The sequence below is a fragment of the Folsomia candida genome, unplaced genomic scaffold (assembly GCF_002217175.1).
Source record: "Folsomia candida strain VU population unplaced genomic scaffold, ASM221717v1 Fcan01_Sc021, whole genome shotgun sequence".
Taxonomy (NCBI): Eukaryota; Metazoa; Arthropoda; class Collembola; order Entomobryomorpha; family Isotomidae; genus Folsomia; species Folsomia candida.
Genome location: NW_019091213.1, coordinates 2,583,496 through 2,597,258, shown reverse-complemented (window position 1 = coordinate 2,597,258; position 13,763 = coordinate 2,583,496). Strand labels below are relative to the sequence as shown.

The following is a 13,763-nucleotide window of genomic DNA, read 5'->3' as shown; positions in this document are numbered from 1 at the left end:
TTTGCACACACATTTATGTCGCCTACAAAAAAGATCGTTTCCCTTGTTAAACGTACACATTTGTCTTTTCTCCCTGCATTGTTGTGGGCTGGACAAATAGTGGGCTAACCAAGGAGGATTGATTGCATTGCGTAATAAATTTCTTTATTGGGTTGCAATTTGAGTGACCTTGCCTTGAAAAAATTTTCACTTTTGGGATGCTTCAAACATTAGATTATTATTAGGTAAGCTTTGACATGAACCTGTTTTTACATATGTAAACGGATTTTAAAATACAGTTGACCGTTGGAATAAATAAATTGCTCATACAGAAATATGCTAAATTATTTTATCCACTTATACAATAAGTGAATTATATGAAATATACAAATTTTCAGTATCGAAACTTTAATTTTAAACATCTTGTCGAAGGTTAAACACCTTCAAGAAGATGAATCACTTTAGAGAAGAATAGTTGGCAATTTTATGCCCGTTGGTTGATAATCTTTCTACTTGCTACATGATTCAGGTTTCAATTTCATTCTGTACGTAGATATGCAGCATTAGAAGAGGATTCCGTGGTGGTCGTGAGAACTGCACGAATCATTCGGGTTTTGGTGGGTGAGTTTCATCTCAGAAATGAAATTGAAATGTGATCCTGTAAGAAATAAGGAACGTCTAATTCGCATTAGTCGTCGGCTAAGGAAAAATATGTAAACTCATTCCAGGCCCAAAGCGTAGAAGCACTTTAAAAAATTGCACAAAATGCTAAAAGACCCATTCCAGTGGTCACTCACTTACTTAGGATTAGTTGCATGTCGTCCTGGGTAGATAATTATAATATTACCTCTTTTGACACGGTGTGGGCAGTCTTTTTTTCGAGTAAAAGTGTGAGGTATGAATTTCGTGAGGGATGAGATGCACTTTCTTCCGCGAGCGAGATTGACTTTTTCATTATTGACCATGTCAGCAGCAACTTTTAACTGGTCAGTCATGACGAGATGAAAAGATGACGCCAAAATGGACACCCGTCCAAATTAAACTCTTTTTTACTATATTCTTGAAGGAAATAGTAAAAGTGACCAAGTGATTACTACATTACACGTATCATCACCTTCAAATAAGTACACTACGTTATAATGCTTAATTAATATGTATGGAATTTTATAAGATATGTGAATGACTACAATTGTTGAGCACATTTTCTACCTTCTGATCTCTATATTATCATTTTCGATACAATACTTTTACAATTTTTGGCATGATACAAAAAAATTAATGAATAATTTATTTTTTACCTGAGGAATTAAATTAATTTTAGCATGAAAATACTTAAATTATAATTACGATCAGGTACAAATGACTGAAAACGTTTATTCTTATTTTATTTTACACTTTGAATAAACTAACATAGGTAAATAAATAAATAGATAAATGGTAACAACAACGCTTAAAAATGATACGCAGGTATTTACAATTTGATAACACACCTTGATCACAAATACAGCTTATAGAACCACCCAGTAACAATAACTTAATGTTGCAAAAAATCTGCAATCCCACGATTAACTACTAAAAATACAACTTATTAACAACTCATTAATAAAATTTACTTTGTCATAATGAAACCTAACATTTGGCAGTCATAAAAATAACAAATAAAACCCAACACCCATAATTTACAATATAAATTCACTAGCTACATATTTGCGACCTGGTAAAATGGCTCAGTCTACACGAAATACGAATTTCTCCCCAATTTTTGAATTACCAATGTGAGAATCTATAATAGGGCTGAACACCGGTGTGTTGTTGGGTGAATGGTGCGTGTTTCACGGCCTGTCGATACTTCCTCGCTTCCGACCTCTTCAGAGCGAACCACAAGGTCGCGGTGGCAGAAATGACGAGAACCACGCCCAGAATGACGAGGGCCAGAATTATCGAGCCGGGTGACACACAGACGGAACTCCCACCAAGAAAGTTGGGCTTCGTGGCGTTATTCTGAGCGTTGGAAGAGTCGCCGTCGTCCTCCTCGTGGGACGTGGACGAGGACGACGAGGACGAGTGTGCGGCAGACTTGGTGTCGCTGAACCGAAGGTGTCGACCTTGACCGTGCGTGGAGGTGATGGAGCCTCCCAAGGGCACCAAGGACTGGTGCCGTTCAAAGTGATGGTCCCCTGAAAAAAGGTAAAAGTTTCGTTTACTTAAACTTTTAAAACGCCGTTGCAGCAACCTTGTATGAGTGGTAATTATTGTGAAGAAATCCTATAATGACTGAATATGTATGATGGAGCTTGAATATGAAATGGAAATTGGACACGCTACATCATCATGCCCGTAACATTAGATTTGGAAAACGCATTTTCTAAATAGGCGGAAGTAACTATGTATTTGCTTCTTTGAGTTAATGTGATATCGTCACATGAATTCCATCAAATGAGCTGTTTGAGCATTTCATTATACGTCAGGAAGTAAATACTTACGTGCATACTGAAGTGACCTTTTGTCAAGTCAGGGAGTCAACTCTCGACTAATTTGTCTTCTCACGTAACGGTTCTTGTGATACGTAATATAATAAGATTTGTAAAGTGTGTTACTAATGAGGTTGGTCATTTTCATGGCATGCGTGCTATGATGCACACGAGTACAAGATTAACAAGTTGCAAAAGATGCATTGACTTAAGGAAACTGAGAATTACATTTCTGGAAATTTTAATTTTTTGGAGTTATTTGGTAGAACATGTACTATCTGTACTTTGTTTTACTTTTGAAATGTCTCTGTTATATAAGATGCTAACGCTTGACGAGATTCGATTTTTGTGCAGTCGCTAAAAAATCTTGACCCCCGACTGAGGAGAAGAACCGTTCACGTCGTATTATTTATTTGCAGCCAACAAGTGCAAGCTCAGTCTTGAGATTTTTGCATTCATTGTCAATTATTTGTGCATGTCTGTCCACGTCATTTGAGTTTGCTGTTACACATTCTCAATTCTTTCGTGGAATGAATGCACAACATGCCAAAAGTGACCACGCCATGTAAGGACCAGATTCTTCTGGTGAAATGAAATGATTACGGATATCAATCGATCAGTAATTATGTGGACATTGATCTACTCTTGATGACAGTAATTCTTTGTACCGAAATATTTTTCCCAGACAGGTTAGAAATGCTTTGTCGTTACTTAACTGTCTTCAGTTAAACATTATGAGTGGGTTAAGTACATATTATTTTTCTTTATGACATGAAATTTAGGTTCGAACGTATGAAAAACCTAAGAAAAGCATAACAAACGCTCATAAAAAAACACGAGTTAAAGGATTCTTACCCCCATTTGCACCCCCCGCACCCGCAGCATCTTCCAGCTCGGGGGCATACACTTCAACCGAGTTAACGATTTCGGCCGTGTCTACAAGTGCGTCCGCAATTCGGCCGTACCTTTGAAAAATCAGACATTTTACTTATTTTACAATCAGTTATGAGCTACGTATTTGTTTGCAATAGTTTCCTACTTGTCCCTCCAAGTGCCAAAGTGATTAAGTCCAGAGTCACAAGGTTCTTGAGGACAGGGTCCTTGGCAGTAGGCCACCATGCTGTTTGTATAAAAATATAAAAATTGTACCACACGCACCAAAATTATTTCACTTTCTTACAATGGAGGTCTCACAACATATGTTCTCCGATTTTGACCAAAATAGTGTCAATTGACCACGAATTTAACTAATTTGAAATTTGCAAGGAGCACTATCTGCCAAGGGACAGGTTTCATAGGGACCCAAACCCTTCTCCTGTTTAGATGCAAATATCTCCAACCTGCCCATTGGCAGATCGTACAATTCGCAAATTCCATGTAGTTTGGTGAAATTCGGAGAACATACTCTGGGAAGCCTCCATTGATACTTGTCTTTACCATTTAACGTGGAGATGATCCCTTTCTGGAAATTTAAATGCAGGGAAAGTAGAAAAATGTAGAGTAATCATGCGATTTCTGGATTCGATCGGAAGACGCCGCCTCCTAAAATTGGGCACCAACGAGGTGTCCACGGAACATCCCGCAGAATCAAGAATTTGTTGGGATCGGAATCCATCAATACTGCCCAGCCGAGTGCCATCGTTGGCGGAACAGTTCACGATTCTGGCATCATAACCTCCTGAAACAGAAAACATGTGCATAAGTTTCCATAAGTAAATTCACTTGAGTGAGGCAACAACAAAGTAGAAATGTTGACACGACGTACTCATGACTTTAGTTGAAATGACGAGCGTTACGTCCTGACCGACAGCGACGGGCAACATTTTCCTCGATTTTGGACTTGGATCCTAAACAAACAGGAGATTATAAATATATATTAAATGGATTAAAGACGCATATAATTTATGTAGCTATTCATTTTATTACCTTCCCATGAAGAATTTCCATCCAAGACTCTCCAATTTTGGATGAAATTTTTGTCCCAGTTTGTGAAGTCGAGGACGACGACGGTGCTGGAGAAATCGGTTTCCCCGTTTTCGTATCCTTCACGCTTCCCATCATTCTTCGAGCTTGGCGTGACGTTGTAGGGTTTGGATCTTCGTTCGAGGAGAAATCAAGCCTGTGAAGTACACACACATTTTGCTAATTAAATCCAAACCGAGTTTGATATAACAATCTCGCTCATCTAATCTTTGTGATATTTATTCATTGGGCATACAATTTATTTACAAATGGCGTCAACCAAACCCAAATTGAACACTTCTAGATGATGGACGGACACGTTTTTCATTTCCAACTTTCTTCAAAAGCCATTCTTGCCTTATCTCAACTTACAAGGCAACATTTTTGTGTGCTCACTATTCATTCATATTACTACCTGATGTCACAAATTATGGGTAGCTTTTAAGTGAAACAATGGATGGCACCATTACAATTGAATATTTTGCAATATCATCAGTAATTAGATTTAGGGGTGGACCTACATTTGCATGGATTCCTCGAGGGGTGAGCGATGTATCTCGACGCAACTGACGGACACCTTGTCATCAATTACTTGCTGGAGAAAGGAAGAATACTGAATGTACAAGGTGACTTCGTGCCGTTTAGGAGAATCAAATTCCTGGAGAAAAATAAATAAATCCACTGTAATTGCCGTTTTCTAAATCCATAACTAAATAACCAAATAAGTTGTGATACACCAACCGGGTCCAACCCCATCATTTGCACGCCGCACTGTCCCAGAGGAAGACTGAAGGTAACATTTTCTCCTGGATCTGAAAACGCACTTTTCCCACACTCGTTTTCATCCGGATATCCCAAGGAGTAAATTCGACCCTTGAATTTTGACAGAAATTGGCCAACAATGAACATTTGATTCGAATCACAATTGGCAGAAATGTCTGAAAATATATAGGAAATTTATTTTAGTTGAACTGAAAAATTCATGGTGTTACAAAAAACTTGTAAATATTGTACACGAACCGAGGTAACGTTTTCCATTTGGCCCAACGAGGACAGGGGTCGAATCCTCATTGACCACTCCTCGTCTCGCAAGACCCTCCGTCGTAGGGACGGTCGTCACCTTTGGCGTGGATGTGGGGACCTCTGTCTTTTTTGTCGACGCCGCATCCTCGTCCTCAATCGGTGTCATTGTCGTGGTTTCCACCTCGTCCTCCAAAATTCCAACGTCTGAGGCGACTGGTTCGAAAACGACTTCCGCCAGAGTATCGCCCACTTCTTCGGACCTTCCTCTCAAACTGAGATAACCTGGAGGCAGGTGAGATCCTTCGGCTTGAACAGAGAGCTCGAGCAACGCCACGAGCACGAGGCCCAATCTGGCTACCAAACTCCATTTCGTTGTCTTTGTCTGCACAATGAGGAAACCAAATCAGTGACAAATTGTTCCCACCTTTCTTAAATATCTATTATTTCTGCTAAAATTGCCATCACTTGATTTTTGTTTTCCTCTCATTTTGGCAATAATGCGACAATAGCAAAGGTACCCGTTACTGAATGACTTACCGTGGTGTCCCTTTCCACATAATGACCACTCATTTTGCCACAAGTTTTAGCTCTACGACTCCTTCTCGATCTACATCTCATTATTTCCTCGATGCATGGACCACTTGGCCATGCAACAAATCCTTTTATCCACCTTTCACTCCTTCTCTTCCGGTTTCTTTTACTCGCAATTAGTTCGGTTAGGTTAGTTGTTAGTGTTCTCGTCTTTGATTAATCAATGCAATCAATTCACCGGCAGATGCACAATTTCTGGGTAACACATTCACGTCAGAATTCCATTAAAAACTAATGACAATTCAGCAAATAAATAATGGTTTGTTTCAACTTTTCTAAGCACCAACCAACCACGGGACTCTGCTCACATTGTGTTTTTTTATGTGTAGTATGTAAGTTCAGTTTAATTCTTGCGTGTCAGTGTGAACAGGTTGCAACAAATTGTGCAATAGGGAGTCGTAATTGTTTAACTTTGGTGTAAACAATAGACCATGATTTTCGACTTTCTGCTCCTCCTTCGAATAATTCTTCCTCAGAAATGCGATAGTCAATAAACGACTTGTTTCCTACTTCCTGTCCAAAATGTGACTGTCGTCTCCTCTTCGGCGTCTCAAAAGTGACACCAGCGAATCTTTGGTACTTGTAAAATTAAAAAAATCCGAGTAGAATTGGTAATCTGCAGAAAAAGTAGATCCCTTTCCTCAAATTGGTCCAATTCCAATTTGCACAGTTGCTTCTTTCTTCTCTTAGAGCGTAACGGGTTTCTTATTTTTCTCCAATATAGAGATTTTCACAGGATTAGGAAAAATATGTGGCAATTTGGGTGCCAGGTTTTTCATAAAAAAAAGACGAGATTCTTCAGGATAGGAATAAATGAAGCGTTCACTTCCAATCTGAGGAGGAGATGATGTACGCAATTTTCAAAGATCTCGTTCAAGATTGTTGTGCGAGAAACTTGGTAAAATATTATTTTTTCTTTTCGACGTTGTGGATGATAAAGCTTGAGAATTAGTTTGGAGTCACATCCTCGGCTCCCTTTTTGTGTAATATTGTGTGCAAAGATGATGTGTCTGTTTTGTGTGTGGAATGGAGTTTAGTAGGTGAGGTGAGGTAACTGCAAATTACAAAAAATTATTTGGGTGAGCTATAGGATAAAGCGTGATAAATTAGTCACCCAGTCGGATTTGGGTAGGATTAGGTAGACGATTTTCTCCCAAATCTCAACATTCTCGCCTAAAAAAACATCTCAGAGACAACACGTTACGTTATTGTTGTGGGAATCATCTTTTTATTGCACCCTATTAACTCTAAGAAAGAACTGTTCAAGATGTAGGAAAAAAGTCAAATAGTAGAATATATTGGGTTAAAAAATTACTATTGCTGCGTGTCTACAAATTGTGAAACATACATGCTCTTGAAAAAATCTATGCGAAAATTGTGTGAATTTTATTTTTGTGACAACTACGTAAACAATGCGTACATGAGCAAAGTAATTGTTTTTTTAACTCGCCACCTCCTTCCGTATGTGCATGTATGATACCCTGTCCTGTTATTTTAATTGTTCTCCCTCAATGTGAAGGAGCCAGGAGTAAACAAACACTCGAGCTAAAAAAATGCATACAAACCGGAAATAGTCATTTACTTGTTTAACAATGTCAACTTTTTACTGTTCGCTCTGCAACTTAACTTATTTAACTGATTAAAACAAAAGGAGTGTTCCGTTTTAGAGTCAAAATTGTTTCCATTTGCAATTAAAAGGTTCATCTTTAATTTGAGAGGGTACACTATTCATTCATTGGCGTAGATGGTGAAGATTTCGGTGCAGAGTGACAACAGATGTCCACCAGTGTGATACATGGATGAGAAGAGTTTAATATGTGCAAGAAATTGCAATGGTTCGTTGGGTGAGTTCTTTTTACGGGTGTCGCATTGTTTCAGAGAAAAATAAGGAGCTAAAAAACACAATTTAACGGAGATTTGCATAAATTAAAGTGTTTCAGCTTCAACAAGTGAGTGACACTTCACGGTGGATGAGAAGATGATGAACTTCCGTTTTTTAGGTAATTTGGTATGATTAATTAGTTATTTGGACGTCACTAACACCTAACAACAATCTGGCATTTGGACAAGAGGAAAGACGTAGTATACCAAATTTACTAATTACATATAAGGAACTTATGTACATAAAGATAAAATATTAATAATTTCATTTCGCAATCCTATTGATTCAGAAATTGCATGATTTTCCTTCCGTAATCGGTAGGTGATTTTTGCATGCGAGTTAAGCAAAGCTCATCCCAATGAATGATCCTGTGTTACATACAAACAAGCTCCTAGCTTAATACGGTTTAAAAAAATTTGGTAAAAATCAACTCCAACTTCCGTGCCGATTCTTTGCCAAAGACTTATTTCTTGGTAAATATTACCAAACGCACATACCTATTGCACATAAATATAAATGCACATGTACTTGGTTAAAGTTCTGTAGTGGTCGTAAAGGAACAGGAACGTTCCACCTGTTTTTATCCTTTCATGGTCTATGATTTGCTATTTGTTATCATGACAAATCTTTCTTTCCTGACGTCTGACTGAGTAGGTTACCCTGCTCAGAAGGCGGATTCCTAATAAAAATCCAAGAGAAAAAATTATATGGTGCAATTCTACTCGAGTGAGATGCCATGTGTGGGTAGACATTTATTGCTTACTTACACGCTAATGATGCAATGCAATTTCAGTGGTTAAAGGTTACAGACAAAGTGCAGTATTGGGAGTAAAGAGGAGCAGTGTAAATGTCAGATTGCGATCGGAAAGCACCATTAACCGAGTAATATCGGATGTGTGGTCTGGTATGATTAAATTATTTTGTTGGTCTTCCTTTAAACTGGTGTAGTAATTGAATTATTTACTTTGTCAAGATTTTAAGATAAGTAACGATACGATTGCTGCGTGCGGCGTGGCGATCCGTGATAAATAAATAAATAAATACAAAATCTATGAAAGTGTATGTATTGTATAAAAAAGAGATAAGGAACGAGGCAAATGACAGAATTCGTACAATTTCCTCTATACGTAAACAGGATATTATTTTGAGAGATGTTGTTCATTCAATCATTACATTTCATGGTTTGGTTTCGGTTTCATAACTTTTTATAAATGCACGTACGCATGTATACGATTCCGTTAAAATGCTTAGGAAAGTGAGGATTTCTACTTAAGTCCAGATCACATTCTCATGAAAACATTTTAAAACTGTTCAACGAAACGGATTTCTGGCAAAATTGAATCGACAGAATTAGTCTGCCGAGCTAAATAAATTGTGAGAAAACAATATGCAGTAGCTGCTCTCATATTTATTTGAAATATTTCTTAATAGATATCCCTGACAAACTTCAATCCTGATTTCTGCCTCCTTCCAAAAACTAATTTCCCATGCACACGCACTAACTGATGAGAAAAATCCCGTATTTTTAACAAGTCCAAAAATTTGCTAAATCCCTGTGTCACGACGAAAATTACATGCATGATGATCATACGAGGAATATGATTACAGTCGTCTAAATCGACCTGCAGTTGTAACAACATAACTCACGACATGCCATTGATTACTGATACAAATCTGGCTTAATTACGTATCATATCGTATTCGGAGAAAACAACGGAGTGATTTAGCTCCCTTCCTAAAATCTCATGAATCTTGTCTCAAAAATTTCCTACTAAAAAATCTCAGCTCATATTTCTTCCTCTTATTAACCGAACCCACGGCATGCCCAACCTGCTAAACACACACACCCGCCAGACCCATTAAACCGGAGTGACAGTTATGTATATTAGCATCTTCACCACGACACGGCAAAAACTAACAATGACCAACTTTTTTTGCAAAGTTTGCTCTTGTCTCTTTTTCAGAGAGGATAATACATAATTCTGTTTAAGCAATTAAGTATAACAATACGACTTACACATGTTAATTGACGAAGAAATTACAGTAACGCGTGGCATGAACTTAAAGACATCACAATATTTGTACATTATTATTGTTCTTTATTTTATGACGACAATGCTTCTTGGTCCCCACGTGACTAATAAATATTCGAGTGGAATGAAAGGTGTCCTGCTGCGTTTTCCGTACTCATCATCATCACCCGATCATGACATCCGACAGGACTACTTTTGCAGTATTATTGTTATTACTATGAAAACTTGTCCGATTCGTCGGATTCCTGTTGTGGAGGAATTATAGCTCGCCTTAGTGGCCTACACTCGCTCACGGCCGAACCGGTCTTGTCCCTCGAAAAGAAACACAATGCACGACGACGACGACGACGACGACCACGAACGACGACTATTCAAGTTCACTGTTCAAGCCAATTCAAAGGAAAAAGTGACGTTATGTAATTTTCTCTGCCAGCCAAAGTGCGAACCTAGTTTTGTAATATTTCCTGTCAAATCGGGAATTACATTGTGTTTCGTAATTGCCAATTGTTTCTACTTTAGAGGAGAATTAGTAGCAGGAAGGTCGCTTCTAAATAAGGAGGATTTTTCAGTAAAGCTATTTCACCTATTTCCAACTATTCTATGAATACCGTAACATATTAATAGTAAGTACTTAATAGAAGTACAAGTCATGACATTGTGATGACGGGCAGTGGTTTATTAAGCAACAAAAAATTCAGATTTTTATGATTTCTGTATGTATGAAAAAAATCACTCGTTTGGGTGAAGAGAAATTGACAATATCGACTCATCTCTATTGTCCCATATCAATAATTAGGATTAATTTCTGGCCAATTAAATTATTAAATGGTCCACGATTAGGTTTGTAAATGATAAGAATTACACAACCCATCATTTTCAAGTTTAAAAAATTTCTAGCCTAATGACATAAAGTAATGATGTCATAATGAAAATATGTAAATATGTAAAATCTTAAAAAAATAAACCACGTCCATATCAAACTTGACTTAATTTCCAAAGTGGACGGGAAAGCACGTTCCAAAAACTCACGGTATTTTATGCATTAACTTTTGCATTATTTACTTATTAACCGCATACAGGTTGACACCGCTGGGTCGTAAGTGCTCCGTTCTTTTCCCATTGTTTAGTTATTAAATCGAACAAAAAGGGAGGATCATTACACGATTTAATTGTCATTTTATTGCGAGCGGCGTTTGTTATACCACTAAAAAAGTAAGTAATACCGGTGATGATGTAACTCCTTTTCCTATGCACTTTTCATTAATATTTCATAATAATTACTTTATATGACACAGTGGTGAGTGAGTGAGCGCATTACTCAAATATCTAGTTCGGAACAAAAGGTCAAGTGGATGTGGAAACTTTTTACTAAAAAAATTAACTCGCAATAAATTAATAATAATGAGGTATGAATAAGTACATAATTTTAATTTAAAAAAAAGTTGGGTCAGTTGAAACCCGTTGTTTTTTGCTGCTCAAATCTGTTACAATTGGTTCTTCTTTCTTGAGTTGTGACACTTGTCAACCGATAGGAACATATCACGCTCATAAAAACTGACATTTTTTCATAACCTACATTTAATTGTATAACATTTAAAGTAAGACGGACCGAATCTGGTCAAGAAGAAGGAGATCTTGATTGATCCGGCGGAAAGAAGTGTGCCAAACGAGCGAATAGAATCGATTGCATCTTGACTGACTGACTTTAAAAGACCTTCGAATGCATGTATGTAATACGGATCTATTTGTACGTAGGTAAAAAGAAGATCAACTTTTAGACCACTAATTCCTCTTGCATGCCCACTTTTCATGGCAAGCGGAGTTAGATGGAAATACGGCTTTCTTACCCAATCGTATTAGATCGGCATGTAGACACAATCATGCAAAATCTTTTGTGGGTTCATTCCCTGTCACAATCTCATCTCACTCACCGCAAAATCTCGTTTAAATTGTTATCGGTGGGCATGCCTGCACTTCTTCTTTTTCGAATGGTGAAGAATGCACCGTGTTATCTCACTCAACCACTTCACCTTTGGAGGAGTGAAGGTTAGATTTTTATTCCAAAATCTAAGTCAAAAGTTCAAGGTACGAAGAATGAAATGGGATAAATGAGATTGTCATGAAATTCTAATTTGTACGCTTTACATGCACACAGATTTTTTGTCATGATCGGAAGTCGGATATAATTTTTGGGCAAAATGCTATAATGTTTTAGATTTATGTTATCTTCTTTCTTTAAAAAGTTAGTTAGTTAGGCGTGAATATGAAAGATTTGCATAAAATTTAGTACTAAAAATATTTTACCTGTTCACAAGTTTCCTAATAATCCAGAGAATTTTCAGAATTTCAATTTTTCCAAATTTGTATAAAACCAAATTGTTCACAAACTCAAATAGGAAAACTCGCTGCCCTTTCCACACACTGCACTCTGGGATTTATCACAATTTTAGAATTTCTCACAAGTTCACAGTTTGATATTGGGCTGAGAGGAGATTAGAAGTTGTTCAAGGAAGGGACGCCATCAGGGGAATGGTTCTTGCGGACCGATGCATGCGTTTGCTTGGATTGGAGGCAAGCAGAAAGAGCTCGTGCTTATTTTTTGCATTTTGTATTCCACTCTAGCGCTGAAACATCTCGGAAGAAGAAGAAGGGATAGAAGAAAGAGTTGAAGGATGTTTTATGCAGCGACGGACCGAATCGTCGTCGTGGAATTCAAACCGTGAGATCTCGCCTTGCCAGTTTACTTGGTTAGTTAGCTGGCGTTCCTTGCCTATCTGCTGCTCAAGGGTATTTTTCTTCTTCTCCTTGTTCAATTGTGCAATTCAATGTAACGATAAAATACCCGTTAGTTTCTCTCCCACTTTTTAAACACGGCGATGCGTACGTACAAGTAAAGTATTACTTGTTGCAATTACTCTAAACTTGTGTAGTTTTAAGTTTCATACTCCTCAGAGTCGCATTGTGTTCAAGTGGTAATGAATACGAGGCTGAATTACATATTTTAAAAGGTTTACTTATTTACAAGTAACTCGTATTCTAAATGATGTAAATGTAATTTAGATTACTTAAGAATTTCAATAATGGGTGTGTAAAAGTATCCCAATCGAATTGGGAGTGACGAATGATATTTAATTTCAAGGTGACGATGCAATTTTAAGAAATTCCTTGGTCAGAAATCGCATGGCGTTGGGTAATTAATTGTCCCAGAGAGATGCATAAGTTGGGCATATTTTGAATAAAGATTTTCCCATAAATATGCAAAAAATATTTTGATGCTACTAATAACTTATGATGACCATTTTAAATAACTGATCCTGACGTATGTACATACACATTTCATTATTTCTAAAATCGGGGCTTCAGTCTTGCAAATTGTTAGAAAACTAAAATGTACAGTTTAAACCGAAGAGTTGGCAATAGCTCATCTGCTCTGTCAAATAGAAACCGCTGTGATTTTATTTTATTGCATTATTACGTATACCATTCGTCCCATTTGCTGTTCGTTTTAATTACTTTCGTCCGTTTAATTACTTCGTGTTCGATTCGGACAGTAAAAATACTCGCGGTCCACACTGCACCAGCATACCAATGATTTTTCTTCCTTGTTATCAACTATTCAAGTGCTTGTCAAAACTACAACCAGACTTTTATAAATCGTTGAATAACGAATAAGAAAAAATTTTACTGAAATGTATTCAATTTATTTTCATGTGGAAATGTTAAATTGGAATTAGGCATCCGTTCAAGGAATGAGAATTAAATGTTTATAATTCATCTTCCTCCCTGCAACTAGATCGTCTTTTGGATTGGAGGGGATTGGAA

The 13,763-nt window shown here is 37.3% G+C and overlaps 1 protein-coding gene across 1 annotated transcript; it reads right to left on the bottom strand.

The window, feature by feature from the left end:
- Positions 1-1,180: 1,180 nt before the first annotated feature.
- Positions 1,181-12,856, bottom strand: LOC110858614. Its single transcript, XM_022107435.2, has 11 exons — positions 12,246-12,856; positions 5,973-7,080; positions 5,433-5,817; positions 5,154-5,350; positions 4,934-5,070; positions 4,377-4,569; positions 4,216-4,297; positions 3,888-4,128; positions 3,490-3,570; positions 3,306-3,415; positions 1,181-2,156 (listed from the first exon to the last, which is right to left on the bottom strand). Exons 2-11 carry the CDS (start codon positions 6,051-6,053, stop codon positions 1,747-1,749), a joined length of 1,917 nt encoding a protein of 638 aa, XP_021963127.1. The 5' UTR covers positions 6,054-7,080; positions 12,246-12,856; the 3' UTR covers positions 1,181-1,746.
- Between the last annotated feature and the right edge of the window lie 907 nt (positions 12,857-13,763).

What these genes read in the sequence shown, in the direction of transcription:
- LOC110858614 (XM_022107435.2), bottom strand. Translation starts at nt 6,053, where the DNA reads ATGAGATGTAGATCGAGAAGGAGTCGTAGAGCTAAAACTTGTGGCAAA. An exon ending in ATGTGGAAAGGGACACCACG is followed by an intron (nt 5,818 to 5,972) that starts GTAAGTCATTCA and finishes CTCATTGTGCAG; the next exon opens with ACAAAGACAACGAAATGGAG. An exon ending in CTCGAGGAATCCATGCAAAT is followed by an intron (nt 4,570 to 4,933) that starts GTAGGTCCACCC and finishes TGTACTTCACAG; the next exon opens with GCTTGATTTCTCCTCGAACG.